The sequence below is a fragment of the Giraffa tippelskirchi genome, chromosome 3, assembly GCF_054371585.1.
Source record: "Giraffa tippelskirchi isolate mGirTip1 chromosome 3, T2T-mGirTip1v1.2.pri, whole genome shotgun sequence".
NCBI lineage: Eukaryota > Metazoa > Chordata > Mammalia > Artiodactyla > Giraffidae > Giraffa > Giraffa tippelskirchi.
The window spans coordinates 85,720,765-85,747,277 of NC_137277.1; the positions used below are offsets into that span (position 1 = coordinate 85,720,765).

A 26,513-nucleotide genomic window follows, 5' to 3' on the forward strand; every position below is an offset into this window, starting at 1 on the left:
ACATTTTAGCTCATGTCTTTCACATTATGTGGTTCTTAAAAAAGTATTTATTTTTACTTATTTATTTGGCTGCACCTGGTCTCAGCTGCAGGATGTGGAAACTTCAGACACTTCTTTGGGGTATGTGGGATCTTTAGTTGCAGAATGTGGAATCTAGATTCCTGACCAGGGATTGAATCTGAGCCCCCTTCACTGGGAGCACGGAGTCTTAGTTGCTGGACCACCAGGGAAGTTCCTACATTTTGCGTTTCTGTATTGGTGCTTTCCATTTCTGTGTTAAAAGTCCATGCCAAGAACAGAGTTCAATATGTTTTATTAGGAAAAAAATCAATGAGGAAGTTTAAAAATTTATGAGAACATTTCTTTCTCCATAAGAGGAACTCTTTGCATTCTTAAGAGATTCAGCTTAACATTCCTTAGTCCTTCAAGCTACACTTCACAGATAAATTTTTTAAAAGACCAATTCTTTTCTTTATTGATTGCATTGTTAAATACTATTGAAAATTGCACCTTACTGAATGAGACATAATTATAAAATTATAATACTGATCTTTACTAAATCTTCTAGAATTAGTACTCCCATATGAACCTTGCCCTCATCAAGGAAGTCATCAGTGTCACCCAGCTTGCTCCTTTTTCAAGGAAGCTAGAAATCTGGATTTTCATATAAAATCATCTAAGTTTTAAATGTTGAAAATAAACTTTTTAAATTAAAGTACTGTGTGTATCAAACACAGAATACCTGCAGCACAGAAACAGCCATGAACTACCAGTTGGTAACACGTTTAATAATGATAACCCTGATGGACTAGCACACAGCTGTACACAGAGGAGCCACCCTCTCCACCTCTGCAGCTCCCTCCACTTCCTACTGTGTGATGCCTGGCTCACTCCTTTAAATTACATTACCATATGCAGACTCTGCAGTTTGCAGCCCTGATTTAAAACCACAGGCCTTCCTTGCAATTCCCATTAGTAGGGTTCCTCAGTGTTGTAAACATTTGTCCTCTGATGGAAGGTTTAATTTTCGATTCAGTCAAGTTATTACAACTAAACCTGCGAATACATATGTTAATATCATTTGCCCATTAAGGAAATAGTGAGCACAGAGCAAGGTGATGCACAGATGCACAAAGCCATTGTCTTCAAGGAATAGGTCAAGGAGATAAGAACAAAGAGATTTAACAGGATTAAAGAGGCGAACACTGAAATAAATGCAGTGGGAAACCTGCAGGCCAGGAGGCAAATGAACCCAAAATGGAGTGCTGAGTTTGGAGAATAAAGGCTAGATGCCGTGATAAGGATGAAGCAAAGCAGAGCAGCTGGAAGACTGGGTTAAATAAATTATGGGCAGAGAAAGGAAATTCAGGCTTGCTGTTTTGAAGATAGAGAAGTTCTAAGCTATGAGGTTTTACCCATAAGTGGCTGAAGGGAAGTGGAGCTAAAAGTCACGTAAGTGGTAGTGACAGAAGTCTGCAGTTGGCTCAGGGGCCCTTAAAGTGGATGCCAAATTCACTCAGGATGGTTGATGGTCGAGGTCAGGACAGAAAACAGTAAGTGAGGCAGGCACTGAAATCAAGGACGACAGGGATGTGTGCAAGATGAAGTGGCTTAAGTAAGTTGTATGGAGAATGAGTCAGTGACGGGGGTGATAGCAAACACAAAAGCAGGCTGATTTTCTTACATGGCTTAGAGACCGATTCAGTCAGAGGACACCACTTACTTTGATTTATAAGTTGTATAAAAAAAGGACTCTGTTTCTTTTTAAAGTTAAAAGGTTATTAATTTTCCTTCTCATGCCTAACTTATTACTGAATCAAATTAATATCTTAAAAGGAAGCAGATTACCAAACATTCCTTTAGAGGAGACAAATACATCACATCACACCCCACCCCACCTGTCTCCACGACTAGATTTCCTAATACAAGAGGATAAGAGAGATATTTACCCGATCAAATGACTGAAACTGAAAGGTAGTTTTCATTAAGGAAAAAAATTCTAAAGTGTGCTTCTGAAAATGTATTATAGAAGCATCGTATGAACATAGACTATTCCTAGGTGAGTTGAAAGAACTGTACGGATGGGCCTGAAAAGAGAAATGGAGGAAAGGGTTTTGTCTGTAGACACCAAGGGCGGCACCCTCCCCCCACGTCTGCCTCTGAGTGCTCTTATCTGAGGCTGACAGGGTCACACGATAGTCTGTCTCTTTTCTAAACGCTTCTCTGAATGGAAGAGTTAATGGAGAATCAGCCTCCCTTCCTTGCAGGCCCTGCTAAGATAAACAGGTGTGAAATGTTTTTCTCTGTTTATATACAGTTCTTAAAAAGGAAAATTTCGTCCTCACTCATTCTGACAAATGGCTATGGGTAAACATTCCAGAACCTTTATGCATTTGCTAAAACAAAAAGATAAAATAAAAAAAAATCCACCACAATAAAGGAAAAGACACATTTCAAATGCCGCCCAAGTACTGGTTCTGTGTTCTTTACACACTTTCACCTACAGAACTCATAGAGATTTCTTCCCCTTATAATTACCAACTCTGGAGCAAGCTAGAAACAAAAGAAAAATTCTAAAGCCCTACTGGTTAGTAACCACGTGTTCTATTTGTCTTCCTAAAGAATAACTAAAAGATTAAGATGGCAAGCCCAGATAAATGTACATTTAACTTAAAATGTCTGCAGTGTTTCTTTGTCTATCAACTAAAGAGCTGGAGAGACTCCTAAGTAGAATTCATGTTTACTTTATACCACGTGTGTGGAGAACTTCATGACAGCAAAGAAATCAAGGGAAAAAGGTTAATATAAACAGATTAAAATTGGGGACCATCAGGAATTTCCTGGCAGTCCAGGGATTAAGACTCTGTGGTTTTACTGCCAAGGGCCTAGTTTGATCCCTGGTCTGGGAACTAAGGGGGCTTCCCAGGTGGCACAATGTTAAAGAATCCGCCTGCCAATGCAGGAGAAGCAAGATATACAGGTTCAATCCCTGGGTCGGGAAGATCCGCTGGAGAAGGGAATGGCAACCTGCTCTAGTATTCTTGCCTGACCAATCCTATGGACAGGGAAGCTTGGCAGGCTACAGTTCATGGGCTCACAAAGAGTTGGACACAATTGGGCAACTGAGCACAGCACAGGACAACATTGGGAACTAAGATCCCACAAACCATGCAGCGTGGGAAAAAGAAACCTTCCGTGTGCTGTCAGTGATACTCTAGGGGAGCTGAAGCAGAAAACATCAAAAGAATATGAGTATACTTTCAAGGTACTCTGCATGATCTAAAACTAAACGGGGTGAATCACCCATGTGTACAAAGCTGACAAATCACAGAGATGTTTTCCCTGTCTCCATGCTATTAGTTAGCTCTGGTTTTGTTTGTTTGTTTGTTTTTTCTGATTATAAAAGTAGCATATGCTCACTGTTTCCCATTTTTTTGTGGCCATATACAACTCTTAACACATATAGTCATAGTTTAGTTGCTAAGTCATGTCTAACTCTTGCCCTATGGACTGTAGCTCACCAGGCTCCTCTGTCCATGGAATTCTCCAGGCAAGAATACTGGAGTGGTTGCCATTTTCTTCTCCAGGGGATTTTCCCGACCCAGGGGTCGAACTCTGGTCTCCTGCATTGCAGGTGGTCTCTTGCATTGCAGGCCAATTCTTTACCAAAGCCCTTAACATACACATGTGCCCTTTTCCAACTATTTCCTTAGAACAAATTCTTATAAGAGATAGATCAAATGGCATTTCATTTAAAAACTTTTGTCAGTCTCCTAAAATGCCCTCCAGCAGGTGATGTCCTCTCAGACTTCCCCGGAAAGTCGAAGCTTCTCTAAACTCTCTCTCCCCTTCTGACCAGGAGCTGGCTCTCTTCTGCATCCCTCCCCATGGTAGCTAGTCTGTCTCTTTCAGCACTTGTTCCTTGGGGCCTCGAGGGGAGCAAGGTGTCCTCCCGGCTCCTCATGACTGCTTCCAGACAGCTCTCCCTCCCATCCCTAAAAGCTGAATCTGTCATTAGATTGCATCATCCATTATCCTCTACAGTTGTCAGCATACACTAACTCCAGACAGTGCCCCTTCATTGCCTGATGATTTCAGCTCCTAGCTCACTGCCATTTTCTCCAATTACAATTCCTGTCTCATAGTGTAGGAATGCTTACATGCACATAAACGAGCCTCGGACACTTGTCCTGTCAAGTCCTTGAACTCAGCTGCAACAATCTAATCCTTCATCACACCTCAGTGGTACATTCCTTTGGTCACACCCTAGACCTTGTATGACCAGTAACTTCATCCTCCGTAATCTGAAATCCACCCATCCCACTCTTAGATTTCCTTCTCCTTCCTTCCAGTACCTGGACTCCAACAATCTCCTGGCCTATACCTTTTCATGCCACTCTCTTCCCAGAGGGGTTTTCCAGGTGGCACAAGTAGTAAAGAATCCACCTCCCAATGCAGGAGACATAAGAGATGTGGGTTCAATCCCTGGGTCGGGAAGATCCCCTGGAGGAGGGCATGGCAACCCACTCCAGTATTCTTGCCTGGAAAATCCTGTGGACAGAGGAGCCTGGCAGGCTGCACCCCACAGGGTTGCAAAGAGTCAGATATGACTGAAGCGACTTAGCATGTATGCCCTTCCCAGAGGTCTTCCTTCCCCTCTTCCTCTCACTTAAATTCCAAGACAATTCACAGAATCCTTCCCTTAAATCCATCCTCAACTCCTCTATTCTGTTTTTACTTCACTGTACTTAGGAAAACTACAACCCTGAATAAATTCCATGCTTTATCTACTCCACTCCTGTACCTGTAGAACTGAATATGGCTGCAAAAAACACACACCCTTATCGCTGCTCAGTAACCAACAATATTTCTCCAGTTCAGTTCAGTCACTCAGTCGTGTCCGACTCTTTCCAACCCCATGAATCACAGCACGCCAGGCCTCCCTGTCCATCACTAACTCCTGGAGTTTACCCAAACCCATGTCCATTGAGTCAGTGATGCCATCCAACCATCTCATCCTCTGTCGTCCCCTTCTCTTCCTGCCCCCAGTCCTTCCCAGCATTAGGGTCTTTTCCAATGAGTCAACTCTTCGCATGCGGTGGCCAAAGTATTGGAGTTTCAGCTTCAGTGGTTCTCAAATTTTTGGCATATAGACACTAACTGTTTCAGCACCGTCTGTTGAAAATATGATCCTTTCATCTTCTCATCCTCATCTGAGTTGCCTTGGGACCTGTCAAAAAGCTACTGACCAAATATGTATGGGTCTATGTCTAGATTCTCTGTTCTGCCTTGTTGATCCATCCATACATCCTGACACCATATAATGTGGATAACTGTAGCCTTATAGTAAGTACTGATATAAAGAAGTAGTATAAGTCCTCCAATATTGTCCTCTTTTCCAAAATTGTTTTGGCTCTTCCAGGCCCTTCACATTTCCATATATGTTTTACAATCTGCTTATCAATTTCTACAAAAAGCTGGCTGGTGTTATGATTGGGATTGTACTGAATATACAAATCAATTTCAGGAAAACTGACATCTTGATAACATATATTCTAACCTATAAACATAGCATATCTCTCCATTTATTACATCTTCTCTCATTCCTCTCAGCAATGTTTTATAGTTTTCAGCATAAAGACACTGCACAATTCTTTTGTTAAATGTATCCCTTAGCATTTCATTTATTTTTTTATAAATAAAACTTTATATTTTAGTTGGGGTACATAACATAAAACATACTATTTTAATCATTTTAAGTGTAGGATGCATTAAGTGCATTCACATTGTTGTGCAATCATCACCATTAATCTCCAGAATTTATCCTCCTAAATAGAAACTCTGAATCAATTAAACAATTCCTCATTCTCCACAGCTGCTATTAACAGTAAGCACTATTCTACTTTCCGTATCTGAGTTTGCCTAGTTTAAGTATCTCATGTAAGTAAAAATCACGCAATATTTGTCCTTTTGTGTTTGGCTTATTTCACTTAGCATACTATTTTCACGATTCATCCATGTTGTAGCATGTATCAGAATCACACTCCTCTTAAAGGAATGAGGAGTGTAATTTCAATTAATTATACACTGTATTTTATTTATCCATTCACCTATCAATGGACATTTGGGTTATTTCCAACTGTTTCATATTTCTGTTGCATTGTAAATGGTAGTTTTTAGATGGTTAACTCCTTCCCTAGTTCACTGCCTGTATCAAAAAGGAACTCTTGATCTGCTCTCACAAACCTGCTCCACCCATGATCTTGCCCATCTCCCAAGATGGCAAATACATCTTTCTATCGCCTCAGTGCACAACCTGTGAGACTTCCTTGACTCTGCTTTCACGTAGTGTGTCCAATGAGTGAGCAAATCTGGCTAGAAGTACCTTTAAAATACCCCTCAAATGCAACTTCTTTCTGCCTCTAATGCAGCCTTCCTGGGCCCAGCCACAAACATCTCTTTGTCTGGATTACAATCCCAACTGGTCTTTCTGTCCCTGCCTCTGCCCCATATTGTCTTATCTCAACAAAGTATCCAGCATGGTCATATCAAAACATTAGTCATTTCACTTCTTTACTCCAAAGCACTGGTTGCTCACCAATTCCTCCTAATTGGAATCAGAAGCTTTTACAATTGCCTTCTAGGAATCAGCGAACTAAGATGGACTGGAATGGGTGAATTTAACTCAGATGACCATTATATCTACTACTGTGGGCAAGAATCCCTTAGAAGAAATGGAGTAGCCATCATGGTCAACAAAAGAGTCCGAAATGCAGTACTTGGATGCAATCTCAAAAACGACAGAATGATCTCTGTTCGCTTTCAAGGCAAACCATTCAATATCACGGTAATCCAAGTCTATGCCCCGACCAGTGACGCCGAAGAAGCTGAAGTTGAACGATTCTATGAAGACCTACAAGACCTTCTAGAACTAACACCCCAAAAAGATGTCCTTTTCATTATAGGGGACTGGAATGCAAAAGTAGGAAGTCAAGAAACACCTGGCATAACAGGCAGGTTTGGCCTTGGAATACAGAATGAAGCAGGGCAAAGGCTAATAGAGTTTTGCCACGAGAACGCACTGGTAATAGCAAACACCCTGTTCCAACAACACAAGAGAAGACTCTACACGTGGACATCACCAGATGGTCAACACCGAAATCAGATTGATTATATTCTTTGCAGCCAAAGATGGAGAAGCTCTATACAGTCAGCAAAAACAAGACCGGGAGCAGACTGTGGCTCAGATCATGAACTGCTTATTGCCAAATTCAGACTTAAATTGAAGAAAGTAGGGAAAACCACTAGACCATTCAGGTATGACCTAGATCAAATCCCTTATGAGTATACAGTGGAAGTGACAAATAGATTTAAGGGACTAGATATGATAGACAGAGTGCCTGATGAACTATGGACAGAGGTTCGTGACATTGTACAGGAGACAGGGATCAAGAAAATCCCCATGGAAAAGAAATGCAAAACAGCAAAATGGCTGTCTGAGGAGGCCTTACAGATAGCTGGGAAGAGAAGAGAAGCGAAAAGCAAAGGAGAAAAGGAAAGATATTCTCATCTGAATGCAGAGTTCCAAAGAATAGCAAGGAGAGATAAGAAAGCCTTCCTCAGCGATCAGTGCAAACAAATAGAGGAAAACAACAGATTGGGAAAGACTAGAGACCTCTTCAAGAAAATTAAGAGATACCAAGGGAACATTTCACGCAAAGATAGGCTCGATAAAGGACAGAAATGGTATGGACCTAACAGAAGCAGAAGATATTAAGAAGAGGTGGCAAGAATACACAGAAGAACTGTACAAAAAAGATCTTCACGACACAGATAATCACGATGGTGTGATCACTCACCTAGAGCCAGACATCCTGGAATGTGAAGTCAAGTGGGCCTTAGAAAGCATCACTACGAACAAAGCTAGTGGAGGTGATGGAATTCCAGTTGAGCTATTTCAAATCCTCAAAGGTGATGCTGTGAAAGTGCTGCACTCGATATGCCAGCAAATTTGGAAAACTCAGCAGTGGCCACAGGACTGGAAGAGGTCAGTCTTCGTTCCAATCCCAAAGAAACGCAATGCCAAAGAATGCTCAAACTACCGCACAATTGCACTCATCTCACAGGCTAGTAAAGTAATGCTCAAAATTCTCCAAGCCAGGCTTCAGCAATATGTGAACCGTGAACTTCCAGATGTTCAAGCTGGTTTTAGAAAAGGCAGAGGAACCAGAGATCAAATTGCCAATATCCGCTGGATCATCGAAAAAGCAAGAGAATTCCAGAAAAACATCTATTTCTGCTTTATTGACTATGCCAAAGCCTTTTACTGTGTGGATCACAATAAACTGTGGAAAATTCTGAAAGAGATGGGAATACCAGACCATCTGACCTGTCTCTTGAGAAACCTGTATGCAGGTCAGGAAGCAACAGTTAGAACTGGACATGGAACAACAGACTGGTTCCAAATAGGAAAAGGAGTACGTCAAGGCTGTATATTGTCACCCTGCTTATTTAACTTCTATGCAGAGTACATCATGAGAAACGCTGGGCTGGAAGAAACACAAGCTGGAATCAAGATTGCTGGGAGAAATATCAATAACCTCAGATATGCGGATGACACCACCCTTATGGCAGAAAGTGAAGAAGAACTAAAGAGCCTCTTGATGAAGGTGAAGGAGGAGAGTGAAAAAGTTGGCTTAAAGCTCAACGTTCAGAAAACTAAGATCATGGCATCTGGTCCCATCACTCCATGGGAAATAGATGGGGAAACAGTGGAAACAGTGTCAGACTTTACTTTTTTGGGCTCCAGAATCACTGCTGATGGTGACTGCAGCCATGAAATTAAAAGACGCTTACTACTTGGAAGGAAGGTTATGGCCAACCTAGATAGCATGTTTAAAAGCAGAGACATTCCTTTGCCAACAAAAGTCCGTCTAGTCAAGGCTATGGTTTTTCCAGTGGTCATGTATGGATGTGAGAGTTGGACGGTGAAGAAAGCTGAGCGCCGCAGAATTGATGCTTTTGAACTGTGGTGTTGGAGAAGACTCTTGAGAGTTTCTTGGACTGCAAGGAGATCCAATCAATCCATCCTAAAAGAGATCAATCCTGGGTGTTCATTGGAAGGTCTGATGTTGAAGCTGAAGCTCCAATACTTTGGCCACCTCATGCGAAGGGTTGACTCATTGGAAAAGACCCTAATGCTGGGTAGGATTGGGGGCGGGAGGAGAAGGGGACGACAAAGGATGAGATGGTTGGATGGCATCACCGACTCGATGAACATGGGTTTGGGTAAACTCCGGGAGTTGGTGATGGACAGATAGGCCTGGCGTGCTGCAATTCATGGGGTCGCAGAGAGTCGGACACGACTGAGCGACTGAACTGAACTGAACAGGCCCTATCTTGTTTGGCCTTTTTACCTCTCTGGTCCCATTTCCTGTTTCTTCTCTCTCACTCACTCCACTCCAGGCACCACGGCCTCCCTGCTATTCCCCACACACCAGGCACGCTCCCACCTGGCATCTGCATGTTCCCTCTGCCCGGACTGTTTTATTTTAATGTAAGTATATGGCTCTCTTTCTTACTTCAAGCATTTACTCAAAGACCACCTTCCCAAGTAGGCCTACCCAGATCAGCCCCTATAAACTGGCAACACTAGCCCCCTGCTGGAGCCCCTGATTCCCCTTACTCTGCTCTATGTTTTTCTTTACTTTGGAACAATTTTAGATTTATAGGAAAGTTAAGAAGATAACGCAGACCATTCTTCTCACCCTATCTCCCCTAATTTCAACATGCTGCATCACCAGGGAACATTAATCAGAACTAAGAAACCATTACTGGTATGTTACTATTAACTAAACTCCAGACTTCACCTGAATTTCACCATTTTTTACACTGATGTCTTTTTTCTTTCTAGATCCATCTCAGGATATAACATTATGTTTGGTCATCATGCCTCAATCTCTTTTGGACTGTGACAGTTCCTCAGTCTTTCTTTGTTTCTCAAGATCTTAATAATGTTGAAGAGTAATGGCCAGGTATTTTATAGCTGCTGCTGCTGCTGCTAAGTCGCTTCAGTCGTGTCCGACTCTGTGCGACCCCATAGACGGCAGCCCACCAGGCTCCGCCGTCCCTGGGATTCTCCAGGCAAGAATACTGGAGTGGGTTGCCATTTCCTTCTCCAATGCATAAAAGTGAAAAGTGAAAGTGAAGTCGCTCAGTCGTGTCCGACTCCTAGCGACCCCATGGACTGCAGCCCACCAGGCTCCTCCGTCCATGGGATTTTCCAGGCGAGAGTATTGGAGTGGGGTGCCATTGCCTTCTCCTGATATTTTATAGAATGTCCATCAATTTGGGGTTTATCTGACGTTTTCCTCATGCCTAGACTGGGGTTATGGGTTTGAAGGGAAGAGGACCAGAGAAATGAAGTGGTTTTCTCACCATATCTTTTTTGGAGACAGGTTACCATGTGACTTAACACTAGTGCTATTAACCCTGATCATGTGGTTAAGGTGATGTTTGCAAGATTTGTCCATTATAAAGTTACTAATTTTTCTTTTTCTATACTCTAGTCTTTGGAAGTGAGTCACCAAGTTCAGCCCATATTTAAGAAGGGTAAAGATCTTTATAATGTTTTAATATATTCTAGTTGGGGCTTCCCAGGTAGTGCTAGTGGTAAAGAACCTGCCTGCCAAGGCAGGAGACGAAAGAGACACAGATTCAATTCCTGGGTCAGGAAGATCCCCTGGAGGAGGGCATGGCAACCCATTCCAGTATTCTTACCTGGAGAATCCGATGGACAGAAGAGACTGGTGGGCTATAGTCCACGGGGTCACAAACAGTCGGGCACAACTGAAGCGACTAAGCACGCACATACATCTTAAGACAGACTCTACAACTATAGTTAGAATAACAAAAGCAATTGTTTTCCCACTAAAGGAAGCACGTGTACACTGTTCGTGTACGTTTTTAAAATACAGCGAGTTAAACTGATTTTATTCATTAATTGCTTAATATAATCTGTCTTCAAAAGCAGACCGGCTGTGTAGTCCCCTTCTTGAGCAGAGCCTACATGAACACTCACCAGAGGTTTCCATCCTTATCAGTGTAACTGCTGTAATGTAGCTAATTTTACCAAGCGCTATTCTCCTGAAGAATAGCATCAGGGATAGGAGTCATATTTTCAAGTCATTAAGATTCCGATGGTCTCATTTCATTTAGGACACCTTAATTTTTCTCAGGTCATGAATCATGAACATCTGATATTAACACAGCAAAGAAAAAGCATCTTGTATTCCTTTCTTGGAAACATGTTAAAAACAACAAACCAGATACGAACCATGGCCAGGAAAATCCTGCCTAACTGCCACAGAGTAGAACCTTTCATTCAAAGACAAACTAATTTATTAAGAACTCAAAAAATCAGCCAACATGGAGAAGAGGAGGCAAGGAATGAAGTAGACTAGGGATGCAGGCTGTTCTTTTCTGTAGATTCAGGAAGAGCAAAACTTTTCCAAAAATCTTGCAAAAGAAGAAAAAGCTGAGATGTGATCACAAGGTTTATTTCTTTATTTATTCCCTAAGAATTTCTTAATTATTTATGGTGGGCTGGGTACAATGCAGAGTTAAAAAAAAAAAATCAATCAGATACAGATCCTGTGCTCAAGAAGCAGACACATGAAAGGAAGAGGGGAAGATTTGTTCTGTATGGCCCCAGAGAAAGAGACCACTTATCAATGGCTGGAGGTTACATTATAAAGAACTTTCCAAGAATTAAACTGTTCCAAAATTGAAAAGCCTGCATCGCACATGTCATCAGTGGCAGCAATCAAACAGAAACTGGCTGTCCTAACCAGGAGCAGGAATCAAGCATGAGTGAAAAAAAATTGATATGATGATCTCTGTCTTAGGGACTTTCATGTGAGTGACTTCTCGCCTTCACTAGAAACCAAAGAAAATTCTAGGCATCTTTCTAATACCCAAGTGATACAATTCTATTCTGAAGACTGAGATCCAATCATATCGATTTAAAACTATCTGAAATATTCACAAGTATTTCAGATAGTTTTGTGAATATTTGTGAATATTCCCTTGTGAATATTTCAGACAGTTTTAAAATCTCCTCCAATTTTTCAGTTTTTAAATTGTTCTCTCTATATTAGGCTTTGTGTTTCTCAAAAATTAAACTTGTTCTTCATACTATTTTTCTTCTAGCAGCAAGGGCCAAGGTTTGTGTAGCACCAGTTAATCAGGATATAACAGCTTTACTGGAACACATTCATTGGCTTCATTTCAGCTCAATACTTAGAACATGGCTGGAGAAAAATTATTAACTGAAATGTTTATTGCCTAGTATACTGAGATCAATAATAACTTTAATGAAAAGCCGAAATAACTGTTGTAACAATGTTATACATGGCAAATCAAAAATAACCTCCACGTGCAAGTAAATATGGAATCTGACAAAATTCTGAAAGAATTTTTAAAAATTTAAATGACTGAGAAAAATAAGAAGAATGGGGGCTTTTGATTGCAAAAAGAAAAGACTTTTATAGTCAAATCAATGATCTGAAATATCATAGAGTGATGTTTGTCTTAATGTAACTGCATTTTGCATAACATAGTAAGAAAATCATTTGTAATTCAGGTGATTTTCTAAAGTCCTCTTGGTCCCAGGAGAAGCCATTCTTGTAGCTTTTTCTCACTGTAAGTTTACCTCTCCATAAGGTTTGTGTTAGGTTGTGACATATCAGTAGTACCATGCTTACTCATTTAATTTACATATTTGTTCAACATGTGTGCAATTTTCTGTATCTCTTTATAGCAGTTCCCTTTGGGGTGTCTTATAAGCTCCCAGTAACAGAAACACCTCCTAGAAAACAGCTGAATGATGGATAGTTGTTTTATATATTCCTCTGGAGTGGTACCACTACGAACAAAGCTGGTGGAGGTGATGGAATTCCAGTTGAGCTATTTCAAATTCTAAAAGATGATGCTGTGAAAGTGCTGCACTCAATATGCCAGCAAATCTGGAAAACTCAGCAGTGGCCACAGGACTGGAAAAGGTCAGTTTTCATTCCAATCCCAAAGAAACGCAATGCCAAAGAATGCTCAAGCTACCGCACAATTGCACTCATCTCACACGCTAGTAAAGTAATTCTCAAAATTCTCCAAGCCAGACTTCAACAATACGTGAACAGTGAACCTTCAGATGTTCAAGCTGGTTTTAGAAAAGGCAGAGGAACCAGAGATCAAACTGCCAACATCTGCTGGATCATCAAAAAAGCAAGAGAGTTCCAGAAGAACATCTATTTCTGCTTTATTGACTATGCCAAAGCCTTTGACTGTGTGGATCACAATAAACTGTGGAAAATTCTGAAAGAGATGGGAATACCAGACCATCTGATCTGTTTCTTGAGAAACCTGTATGCAGGTCAGGAAGCAACAGTTAGAACTGGACATGGAACAACAGACTGGTTCCAAATAGGAAAAGGAGTACATCAAGGCTGTATCTTGTCACCCTGCTTATTTAACTTATATGCAGAGTACATCATGAGAAACACTGGGCTGGAAGAAACACAAGCTGGAATTAAGATTGCCGGGAGAAATATCAATAACCTCAGATATGCAGATGACACCACCCTTATGGCAGAAAGTGAAGAACTAAAGAGCCTCTTGATGAAAGTGAAAGAGGAGAGTGAAAAAGTTGGCTTAAAGCTCAACATTCAGAAAACTAAGATCATGGCATCTGGTCCCACCACTTCATGGCAAATAGATGGGGAAACAGTGGAAACAGTGTCATACTTTATTTTTTGGGGCTCCAAAATCACTGCTGATGGTGATTGCAGCCATGAAATTAAAAAACGCTTACTCCTTGGAAGGAAGGTTATGACTAACCTAGATAGCATATTGAAAAGCAGAGACATTACCCTGCCAACAAAGGTCTGTCTAGTCAAGGCTATGGTTTTTCCAGTAGTCATGTATGGATGTGAGAGTTGGACGGTGAAGAAAGCTGAGTGCCGAAGAATTGATGCTTTTGAACTGTGGTGTTGGAGAAGACTCTTGAGAGTCCCTTGGACTGCAAGAAGATCCAACCAGTCCATCCTAAAGGAGATCAGTCCTGGGTGTTCATTGGAAGGACTGATGCTGAAGCTGAAACTCCAATACTTTGGCCACCTCATGCGAAGAGTTGACTCATTGGAAAAGACCCTAATGCTGGGAAAGATTGGGGGCAGGAGGAGAAGGGGATGACAGAGGATGAGATGGTTGGACGGCGTCACTGACTCGATGGACATGGGACTGGGTAAACTCCAGGAGTTGGTGATGGACAGGGAGGCCTGGCGTGCTGTGATTCATGGGGTCACAAAGAGTCGGACACGACTGAGCGACTGAACTGAACTGAACTGAACTGAACTGGAGTGGTGACTGCGTAATGATCAAATAAAGTGATTCATTATTCCATTATTTAAAATTGCCTATTCTTTAATTCAAAGTGATGATTTATGTATGTAGTATAAAGTCAAAGCATGGCACAGTGAAATGTTTAAAATTCCCTAAGCAAAAATGTCATGCATGCTGGTCTAAAAAAGGTACCAAAGCAAAGGCATATATAAAAACAAGCTAATAGCTAAGAGTACTGTTACTATGTAGCTAAATGAGAGTGGTATAGTTGATACAGTGAAAACAGATGTGCTCTATCTTCTTCACAGCTCAAGGAGTAAAGGAAGAAAATGTAGACATACCCATACAGGATGAATGAAAGGGATGTCTACAGCGATATGATTTGATCCCAAGTACCAAGGAACAGATACCTGACTCTGAGCAAGGCACAGTGCCAGGTGCTGTGAGACAGGCAAGAAGGGTGCTGTTTATATTAGCCAGGTTACTTAACCTCTCTGAGTCTTGATTTCTGACCCATCAAATGTAGGTTATAATCTTGTAATGCAACTGTGAAGAGGAAGAGGGAGTGATGGAAAGCCCCTAACCAAGTCACTACTCACAGTGGTAGCTGTACTTGGTACAGTGATGATAAGCAGGATGGTGACAGCATCAGTGACAAAGGCAATGACTTTTCTTGCCCTCAGAGAGTTCCCACCAGAGATGCTGAATACACAGCATATACACGCTTGCTGTTCCACATCCATGCTAAACCTTGGCAGGGCTCTTTCCTGCAGACTGTAAATGCAGCCTCTGACCCTTTCTCAATCGAAGTTCTAGGAGCCAACAAGTTGAAGTTTTTACAAAACATGACACGTGTCTGCTATTCTGACTTTACAGCATGGTTGTGAAGCTACAACAGACAGTGAACAGTCACCCGTCTTCCTTGGTGTCAGGAACTCTTCTAGATATATTAAGTCAACTAATCCTCTCGACAACCCTGGGATGGAGGTACAGTCTTAGCCCCACTTTTCAGATGAGAAGACATGTTCATGTGAAAAGTCAAGTGACAGTCCCTTACAGTAATTCTAGAGTCACAAGTCAGTTTTATTTACATGTTGGATTAGCACGAGTGTTAACTGGTATAAATTCAAAAGAAAAAGAGAAAAACTATGATTGTAGGACCTGTGAATGTTTCACAGAGAAGGAAGAAATGAGAGCTGAAAAATGAGTAGGACCTGCTCAGACAGAGAAGGCAAAGGTATTAGAGGTGAGGGAAAGAATGCGGATGAGGTTACAGAAATGGAAAAGTAGGACAGAAGAACGATTGAATGGTGGGGTAGAGGTGGTTTCAGGTCAGAAAATTAAAGACAACGCTGGAAGGTCAGATGAGGACCCAAGTGGAAAAGGTTTGGAATCTGAAGGTGTTTGCCTGAGGTTCACATCTGTTTGATGTTCCTAAGACTGCCTTGAGTTCATTATGTCCAATGACATTGCCGAGCAGGGCCTGTGCACAGGTGGTTCACCTCAGCATGGTGAATTAAGGGTCTCAAAAGCCTCCAACAACAACAATCTCTCCACCACAAGTTGCATAAGGTGCCTAAAATTCCAAACTGGAGTTAACATACCTGACATGATTGGCTAGGTACAACCTAAAGTTCCAATGGCATCAGAAACATGTGGGAAGCCTGTTAGAGCACAGATTGCCAAGCCCCAGGCCCCCATGACTCAGTAGATGTGGAGTGAGGACCAAGAATTTGCATTTGTAACAAATTTCCAAGTGATGCTTGATGCTACTGGTCCAGGGGCCACACTTTGAGAACCACTGACCTAAAAGAATAGACCGCAGAATGGGTAAATTCTGACTGGAGACAGAAAAATCCTAGGTGGGGTTATCTTAAATAATAACTCATGAAGGGACTTCTGAGTGAAAAGGAAGAGACTAGTTATGTGAAGATACTGTAACAGATAAGTAAGGCACTAAGAATTTGGGCATTTGAAAATAGCAACTTAAAACAGTAACTCTGGCATCCTTAAGTCCACCCTCTTGATGTTTAAAAATACCAAGTGGCAATTCTTGAGCACCATTTTGGACAAATTATCACAGAAACGATACCATAACTCAATGGCAGTTTATCAAGTATCCAAGATGTTTAATTTTTGTTTGTATTGGTCCCACCGATACACTGACATGCTGAGAGGATTTACAAAGAAAGTAAATAGTGTTATTCTTCTGTATTGTGCTCAGGGATGGGGGAAATAGTAAAACAGCATTCCTACAATTAAGTGAATGCAAATAATTCATTCACTAAAAAGTCAGCTGAAATGAATGAAACGAAATGAAAGTCACTCAGTCGTGCCCAACTCTTGCAACCCCATGGACTGTAGTCCACCAGGTTCCTTTGTCCATGGGATTCTCCAGGCAAGAATACTGGAGTGGGTTGCAATTTCCTCCTCCAGGGGATCTTCCTGACCCAGGAATCGACCACAAGTCTCCTGCATTGCAGGCAGATTCTTTACTGACTGAGCTATGCGGGAAACCCAATAAGTCAGCTACAGAACTGCAGAGAAGAGGAAAAAGGGTCTCTCAAGAGTTAATAAGATGGCAACAACATTAGCTAGCCTTCTGTGAACCACTAAATGCTGTCATGTTGATAAAATCTATATAATCAAAGCTCTTACTTTTACTAAAGTTCCTTCTGAGTTCTGTGTCAATTTCTATTGCATTTTCTATCTCACACCAGTATTTCCCCCTTTATATAAAAAGTTACTGAGAATTCCTGTTCTTATGGCCAGTTTTGATATTTTGATCTTTTCTCTCTACCTATGAATATTTACACTGTGGGAAAGTTTTGAATCTTGAATTTATCTGGCTTTCAATATTCCTACAACAGTAAAGGGGCTTCCCAGGTGGCTCAGTGGTAAAGAATCTGCCTGCCAATTCAGGAGAAGCAGGTTCAATCTCTGAGTTGGGAAGATCCCCTAGAAGAAGAAATAGAAAACTACTCCAGTATTCTTATGGAAATAATCCCATGGTCAGACAATATTGGCGGGCTACTGTCCATGAGGTTGCAAAGAGTTGGACACGACTCAAGTGACTGAGCACGCACACACACAGAACAGTCAAATTTGGTAGGAAAAAAAATTTTTTTAATAAAGGAAGTGGGGCATTATAAAAGGCAAGGCAATTGAAGAAAGGGTCTCATATTTTAGCTTTTGAGGATTCTGCTTCCTTTTTATTCTTTTGGGGAAGAGTGTTTCCTTCAAATCTTATACTTAGATCTGGTTTCCTACTTTGGTTAAATATCAATAGATTACAAATGCTTGCAGGCTTCCATCTCTCAGACAGGAAAAAGTGCCAGGTACAGACCTGTCTGGTTCACACTGTGAAGATGATGAACCACTAGTGTAGAGGCTGCTCTCCTCTGGGTCGGGGGTTGGAAAGAGGACACTGGAATCCATGGTGTCTTCCTCTGCCCTCCCCACTCCTTGCTTCAATTTCTGCCTAAGCAGTTTGGTTTGATCTCAGCTCATTGGGAATTTACCAAAAAGATACAGTAATGACTTCTTTTCTTACCTTTGGCATATGAGCTTAAGATCACACTATTTTTTCCTATTGAAAACTTTTTTAACAAAAATAAATAGCACTCTATAAGTAAATCTGCAACTAATAAAAACAAACTAAATTACCACTGAAAATCCTATAGCACTGCTATGAGAAAGCAAGGAGAAATGAACATTAAACATTTAAAAAGCATATACGGAGACTGGAAAATTTGTGAGTTGTGACCTACTAAAGTGGCTTATAAAAAACTTAATTCACTTGAACATCCTTAGAAAGTGACACAGGCTGTCAGAACTATGACTTTTTTTGAGTTTTTTTTTTCCCCTGTAAATATATGGGTTACACTGTGTTTATATTTGTCAAAACATAGTGATATGTGTATTTCACTGTATGCAAATTTTATCTCAAAAGAAAACAAGCCTGCAAACACATAACTCTGGTAATAATACACACACTAAAATATTTAAAAGCAAACTATTGATACCTGCAACTCATCTTGAAATGCATCCAAATGGACTGATGGATGGAAGAATACACAGACACACATATGATAAAGCAAGTGTTTATGCTAATAACAGATTCTACAGGATAGACATATAGATGTTAAATTTCACCCTTTCAACATTTTTTTACGTTTGAAAATTTTCATAATAAAATGTTGGGAAAAAAATATGAAATAAGCATAGAAAAATATGAAAAACAAAGGAAAGTATAATAAAAATACCACACAGATACCAAGAAGACACCTGGATGATAGTATATATGTTATTTTGTAACTTGTTTTTACCACTTAGCAATATGAGTATTTTCCTAGCTTTTTGAGCAGTCTTCCAAACGCAATGGAATTCCACTATACAGATGTAGCATAATTTTCTTCATATTTATTTATGTATAATTGACAAGTAGAACTGTAATATATTTAAAGTATACAACATGATGATTTCAATATACATATGTACTGTATAGTGTGAAATGATTCCCATGATCATGTTAATTAACACAATCATCACCTTTCACATTTTTGGGGGAGGAAGGGTAAGAATGTAGCATAATTTAAAAGATAATTTGTTGTAGGACACTCAAATTGTTTCCAATTCTTTATTATTTATTTGAGATGAGCAACTTATTAGATCCTCCTTCCTGCATATCTCAAATTATTTCCTCAGGAAAAAATCCTCAAAGTAAAATTTCTGGATCAAAGGAAGGAAACATTTTAAGATTTTTTTACATATTTGCTAAACTTTTCTCCAAAACATATATCAATTTACATTTCTAACAGGAGTGTATCACAGCTCATAACTATCCAGATGTATGATATTTAAATTGTAATTAAATGCTTCCATAAATAAAAGTTATCTATGACCATTTGTTCTCCCAAAAGGACAAAGGCTCCTTTTAAACAGTCTACAATAAGCAAACCTGTTAGCCAAGTCTAGGTTTCTGAATATCATACTCCCAAATCAGGTACCCTGAATCAGGGCTTCCTGAAGAAATGGCTGACTCCAGGAATGGAACTAGCTGAGCCTGGAGCATCTTTTCACGCCAGGGAGTAAGGAAAGGCTAAAAAATGATGGAGACACATCAAAAGGACACAGGAGCCAAACTGAAGGGACTCTTACTGGCTCAATCAGGAACAATTTAAGCATGAACGTGAATAACAACAGTAGTGAACTCTAACATTCTGAATTCGAAAAAGAACCCTTAAGTCTACAATGAAACAATAAATAAATGGATCTATAAACAATAAATAAATGAATGAATCAATAAACAAGTGAAGAAAGTAAGGAAGAAAGGCTCTCATTTATGCTAGAACCTTTTGCTTTCTACACTGTAACTGTCATAATAATATTTGATTCAAACAAGAGTCACCAACGGATGCTAAAGACATTGGGTAATATTTGTTGAAGGAAGATATTTACATAACCTCAAAGTATGTACCAATATCTTAATTATTAATTATGAAGAAAAAACAGGTATTTTTACCGGGGAGAAACTGGGTGAGCCTCTCAATCAAGGATTCATAATTAATGTCATCAATAATGGGACAAACTGACATAATAGGTCTTCCATTAAGATATGCCAAGGACACATGTTGTTATATGGCATTTCTACCAAAACTACATAATTTTAAACTAGGCGAGAGGGAAGGGAAATCAGATTAAACCCAAATGATGGATATTCTACAAAAACTTCCCAGCACGCTTCAAAAATGTCAAAGTTTAAAAAACAAAGACAGGCAGAGAAATTGTTGCAGATTAAAGCAGACTAAAGAGATATATCACTAAATGCAGTATGTGATTCTGGATTGGGAAAAAAAACGCCATAAAAGCCATTATTGGGACAATAGGAAAAATCTGAAAATAGACTTGTATAATGGGTACTATTGAATCAATGTTAAATTTTCAATAGTTGCATTATAGTTGTGTTCTTCAGAGAAGCTAAAGTATTTAGAGATAAAGGTACATGGCAGCTGCAAGTTACCCTTATGTTCACTAGAAAATATGTATGAATATACCTAAATCAATAATATATATAGAGAAAGCAATGTTGCAAAATGTTAATTAGCTGTGATTCTAGGGGAATGATATGCTACAGTTCACAGTACCTCCTTATAGTTTTTCACTAGGTGTAAAGGTTTTTTTAAAATGAAGTCTTACAAGATATGGAAGCAACCTAAGTGTCCATCAACAGATGAATGGATAAAGAAGATGTGGTATATAGTATATTTACAATGGAACACTACTTAGTCATAGAAAAGAGTGAAATTTTTCCATTTGCAACAACATCGATGGACCTAGAGGTACTATGCTTAGTGAAATAAATTATACAGAGAGTCAAATACTATTACTATCACTTATAGGTAGAATCTAAAAAATAAAACAAACGGATGAATATTTAAAAAAACTAAGTTGTAAAGAACTACCAAAATTTTAAGTAAATGCCATTTTTCTTTTTTTTCTAAATCAGAAAAGTAATATATATTCACTAAACCAGAGGTCTACAAATAAAGTGAAAATAAACAGCATTCCTCTATATGCCCACATAAGGAGAATTAAAGAGTTATATATAAACTTTTTCTACCTTTCACAAAACACATATATATTTAACCAGACATTAGGTCATTCTTAAAGAGTTCCATAAGTGAGCTACAAATATATTATTAAATGTTCCATTGTTTCTAAAGTTCATTCGCAAAAATGACCAAGTGACACAGGACTATAAATTGCAAATCTATAAATTGGAAAAAAATCCAGAGCTTATAACCTTTATCTTATCACCGAGAAAACATCTAGCCACCAAGCCAACACATAGTTCATAAAGTATAACAAACATTTACATAAGAAATGCATATTTCCTTTCCAATAACTGCCAACCCCTAGTCAAAATTATTTACATCTTGAACACACATTAAGTCAGTAAGTGTGGAGATGCTTTGCAATAACTTAGCGTGCCTCTTGATCACTCACAGTCACGGACTAAACCGAGCCCCAAAGCTGAACGTGAGTTTCTGTTTTCCTACTCAGAAGTTTATGAGGCGTGCTCCTGTGGTTTACTGTAATCAGCTCCAATTCTGAATGATATGCACTCAAGTTAAATATCTACACAAGAGCAGGATTTGGCAGTTGCCAGTTCCTGCTTTCACTCCTGTGCTTCCCTGTGTCATTTTCTTGGTTCTCTCTCAGACAGTAAAAAATGGTACTGTGTATGGATGGGGGTGGAGTGAATGCGTTGCAATTAGTGTTTTCCTATCAAAATGTTTCAAGTCTCAAAGTCTTTCTCATATCCAACAATCACGTAAGAACATGTTCACTATACTGAAGTTATATGATGCTTAAAAATATTAGCATACTTATATACTTCTTTGAATACAAATTTGATGGAACCAGTTTATTATCTGTTCCCACCTGGTCAAACTAGAGGTTTCAGAATTAAAAACTAGAGAATAGAGGGTCCGATCTGGATTTCATCCACCCCTATCGGGGCAGCTTCACATATTTCGCAAAGCTCTATTTCCCAACCTACAGAATGGGTACAACAATGCCTGCCTATAAAGGGCTCAAGAGTTCACCAGATTAAAAAAAAAGATAGGTTCAACTCCAGAGTTAGAAATAATTTTATTATTTGGCTACTATTTAAAAATTTGTTGATCAACACATGACTGGGAGAAAACTTTTTCTACATAGTGCCTTTTGGTTTAGAGCACACATTAGCTTTAAAAGCTATCACTTCTTAATGCTTTCTGCAACCTACAGATGCTCCAAGGCAGAGGTATCTTAGTCCTTCTGGCTTGAGTTCACGAATCATAAACACAACTGCCGGTCACACAGTCACAAAGCAGTGCTGGGAGGAAACAACACAAAGTGCTTTCTATTTTGGCCATTTCGGTTTCCTTTCTGAATCAACTGCTGTGGTTCACTGGCAGCAGTTAATGAAAAATATGAAATCATTCAGGGAGATTAAAGGATATTTATGGAAAAGTTCATTTTAAAAGCGTACTGAAAAGAACAATAATTAGCCAAAACGTGACATAAATAGAACTGACCAAAGCAAACTCCAGAGGGTAGCTATTTAAAGTTACTAACACCCTGAGCTCCTGCAAGTCATCCCTGCAACTAGCTTCACTGTGGGGTTTGGGTACCAAACTGAATGTGGGGATGATGCTGTGTCACTTTCCTAAGAAAGATGAAAGGCCTGTGTGCAAGTTTTGAGCTCGACTAGGACCAGCACCAATTCCAGACTCTGAAAGTCAAAATGTTTTTTCCAATTTTACAAGTAGAGCAGCTCTCTGTGTAGCCCTTTTATTAAACAAAGTCCATCACTCTGCACTTCAAGTAGAGGTGAAATCCAAGAAGCTGGTATTGCTTCTATTTCAGTAGAGAAATAATGATTTTGTTTTTCAAAAAGACAAGTCCTGGGGAGCACAAATTCACCAGAAAGTGGAAAGGGGATGAAAACTTTACACACTACTCTTTACTGACCCCTCTTGGCTGACCCAGGGCAAAGCCTAAAGTCTGGGAAGACCTGAGCGCTCACCTCCCCAGGACAAGAGCTCAGAGAACATTCGGTCTTGCACACCATGGAAAGAAATCCTCTCAGTTCAGATGACCCCTAGGAAAACTCAACCCTACAGCACACGTGGCACCGATTGCTATTTATGGGGCTCCCAGAATGGAAATTTGGGAAGCAGCCTCATGGATCAGCCCCGAAGGCTCTGCTAGGTCCCTGGCAGCCTGTGACCTCTGACTCGAGGTTGAAAAGCTTACATAAGTGCTATCATGACCACTTCTGATAGCAGGAAAAGACCTTACCTCTTTCTCTATCTTGAGTAGTTTCTTTACAGCCACCTCCTTGTCCTGCGATATCCATTTGGCTCGATAGACACTCCCAAAACTCCCTCCACCGCAGTTTTCAAAAAACTGCAAGTCATCAAATTTAATTTGCACAAAGGAGGTACCGAGAGACGACATCTCATAATGACAAAGTATTTTACTTCCACAAAATCTGCAGAGGGAAAGGAAAAAAAAAACCTGGATTAGAAACATATTAGAATGAAACCTCTGAATTCCACTTTAGCTAATGTATACCAAGTCCTGTGGTGCTTCCACAAAGAGCCTTGATGACTTAGGAGGAAAAAAAGGAGAAGTATAAACAAATCAACATGAAAACACTTACCCGGTAGCCCGAGCAAAATTCAACAGCAACCTGTCCAGACGCTGAAACACAGCTGTCCCCAGAGAAATGGCTCAGATTTCCCCCCTGGACAAAGCCTGCAACAGCACTTCCTGCACATCCCCAGAAGCTCTGCCTAAAGGCTACTGTGTAACCAGGTCTCTCTCCCAGCCCCAAGACAAACGGGAAGCGTGCTCTCAGCAGGAGGCTTGCACAGCTCTTCTGGCATCTCAGGCATGCCATCTCTCTGCGTTGTACTCACTTCACATAAAATATACATAACCTAAGCATCTGAGCATGCTGGCACAGGAGGGCCGAAACACTGCAAACAGAACGCACGCTTGGGGCTGGGATTCCAAAAGCAAGTGGTCAGCTTTGGGATGAGAGAAGGGCTGGCCAAGTGTTTTCCCGAAGTGGCTCCCTGGACTGTGTCCTGTAGCAGAACTTAATTAAAGAGCAGAAAATTTGCCCTTGATTACAATATATTAAGTCATCCAGTGATCTCTGCCAAGAATGTTTAAAAAAAAAATATTATGCTTGTTTCCAGAGGAACAGATTACCTCTCACCGAGATTACAGTGATATTTTCTTCAGTCTAAGGAGTTTCACTATTCTCCAGGTAAGGGGTAATTCTTCATACCCTATGCCTAACCACAGATTAGCAGGAAAAACAAAACAAAAACCTACAACCAAGAACATGAAGGTCTAAAATTTTGAACCTGCAAAAAAAGCAGATGGATACAGAAGTTTATTTAGACATGTTCTTCCCAAATTGTAAATCAGAATCTTATACTGAGGGAGCAAAAAGATGAACCCATATGTACAGGACATTCTACAAAACAACTCCCCTGGTCTCTTCATAACTGTCAAAGTCATGAAAGATTTTTAAAAAGGCAGAGAAACTTCTAGTACATGGAGGACTTCAAGAAATATGACTAAATGCAATGCATGATCACTGACTAGATTTGGGATCCCCAAAAAACTGCAGAAGTTATTATGAGGATTTTAGGGAAATTTGAATATTAACTACATATTAGATAATTCTATTTTCTGCATGGCAAATAATGGTATTTTGGTTTTGTAGAAGGATGTCCTTGTTCTTAGAAGATATACTGGGTGATGTATCAAGGTGTGGTATCTCCAATTTAATTTAAAATAGTTCAACTCCCCTTCACCCTCCAAAAAAAAAAAAATGAATGGGTATAGAAAGGAAGGAGGCAAATGCAGCACAATGTTAAGAACTGGTGAATTTAGGTGACAAGTATGTGGGCATTTTACTACTTTTCTGTGGAATCTGATTATTTTCAAAAGAAAAAGGAGGAGGGGCAATTTATATCTATTACACATGATAGTACAAATTCATATCTATTATAGATCTTAATGTGCTGCTGACTAGCCAATGCATTTTAGGAGCATCAGGTCACTGAAGAATGCTGATTTCTTAAGTGAAGCCAAACTTGACTCTACTTTGGGATGAAGGCAAGAGAGAAGACTGTTTATCCTCTGAAGTTTAAAAGATAGCTTTAGAATCTACATAAATAAACATAGTATCAAAATACAGTCAGTATATATTTGAGTCAAAAATTTTACCTTACTAACTTTTGCTTCAATTCATATTTTGTTAATTAGAGAAAAAAAAAGACCCCCAAAACACAAAATTTAAGACCATGCCAAAGGTAGGTACATAGAACATGCAAGTTTGTTCTTATCTGCAAAATGTTTGTTCAACAAAATGCAAAACACTGCTTGTAAGAGTCCCTCAGTGTTATAAATACTATATCTATATTTTTATTATTTTTACTTTTACCAAAAAAAATGAAAAAATAGAACTCCCCTGTCCTACCCCTCCTCACACCCAATTCTCTCTTCAGGGGGAACTAATTTCAACTCGCTTAGGATTTTATTCTGATATTTATATTTCATATGATATTTTTGTATCTATTAGTACATTTCTAAAAGTGTGTTTATATAGCTAGTTCCTGATTGTTCCATTTTAGTGATTACGTATTCACTTCTCCCTGTGGAAGAAAAAGATTTAGTTCTCATCCCCCATCCTTTACCTTCTTACATCAAACATGTCACACGTGCCCTATCCTCCCAGCATCCAGCTCTACTGTAACATTTGGTTAAGTCAATATTCACTGTTTACAGTGAATATTGTAAACATTATTCCTAAGAGTGCTGAGCAGGACTCAATGACTTTTCCTTTCTTGGATAATTTTTCATTTCTCCCCGAGTTATTAGTTGTTTGGTTTGGTTTTTGCTGTTTGTTTAGCTGCTGGTAAAGAATCCACCTGCAGTGCGGGAGACCTGGGTTCAGTCCCTGGGTTGGGAAGATCCCCTGGAGAAGGGAAAGGCTACCCACTCCAGTATTCTGGCCTGGAGAATTCCATGGACTGTATAGTCCATGGGGTCACAAAGAGTCAGACACGACTGAGCGACTTTCACTTCACTTAGCTTTGTATACATCTAAAACGTATCCACCTCATCAAACTCTCTGAACTGCAAAACTCCTCTCAGTAAAGTAAAAACATCAGGTAACGGGAGAGGAGGGTCTGTTTTTCTCTAGGAGACACTTCTCCTATACTTTCCACCTTGAGCATTCTGGCTGAAGCGGTGGCTTTCCAGGTCTGATTGCACTGGCTTGTCCACCATCCTCAGCATCCTTCACCTTTTCCTCTGCGGGAACTCCTGGCTTCCCTTTCTTGGTTTAGTCTCTTACTTTGACAGAGCACATCTCCCACTAGCTACCTGAGCAGAGTGCCCAGGGCGCAGTTTTGCGGGGAGAATCTGTATGTTTTCAAATGTCTTGATTGGTAGTATGCAATTTCAGGTAGGAAATAATTTCCTGATAATTTCAAAAGTATTACCTCAAACTCATCTAGTTTCTAATATGTCTGTAGAGC

The 26,513-nt window shown here is 39.8% G+C and overlaps 1 protein-coding gene across 7 annotated transcripts in view; it reads right to left on the reverse strand.

Moving 5' to 3' along the window:
- Nucleotides 1–26,513, reverse strand: part of MAP3K20 (mitogen-activated protein kinase kinase kinase 20) — a 167,218-nt gene that overhangs the window by 130,664 nt on the left and 10,041 nt on the right. For 5 of the 7 annotated variants that reach the window (XM_081584644.1, XM_081584645.1, XM_081584641.1 and 2 more), the window contains exon 2: nt 23,248–23,440. In XM_081584644.1, coding sequence (XP_081440770.1) covers nt 23,248–23,406 — 159 coding nt within the window. In that variant the 5' untranslated portion in view covers nt 23,407–23,440. Of the gene's footprint in view, nt 1–23,247; nt 23,441–23,611; nt 23,672–26,513 lie in introns of those variants that run through there. The other 2 variants (XM_081584643.1, XM_081584647.1) reach the window with 1 other exon arrangement.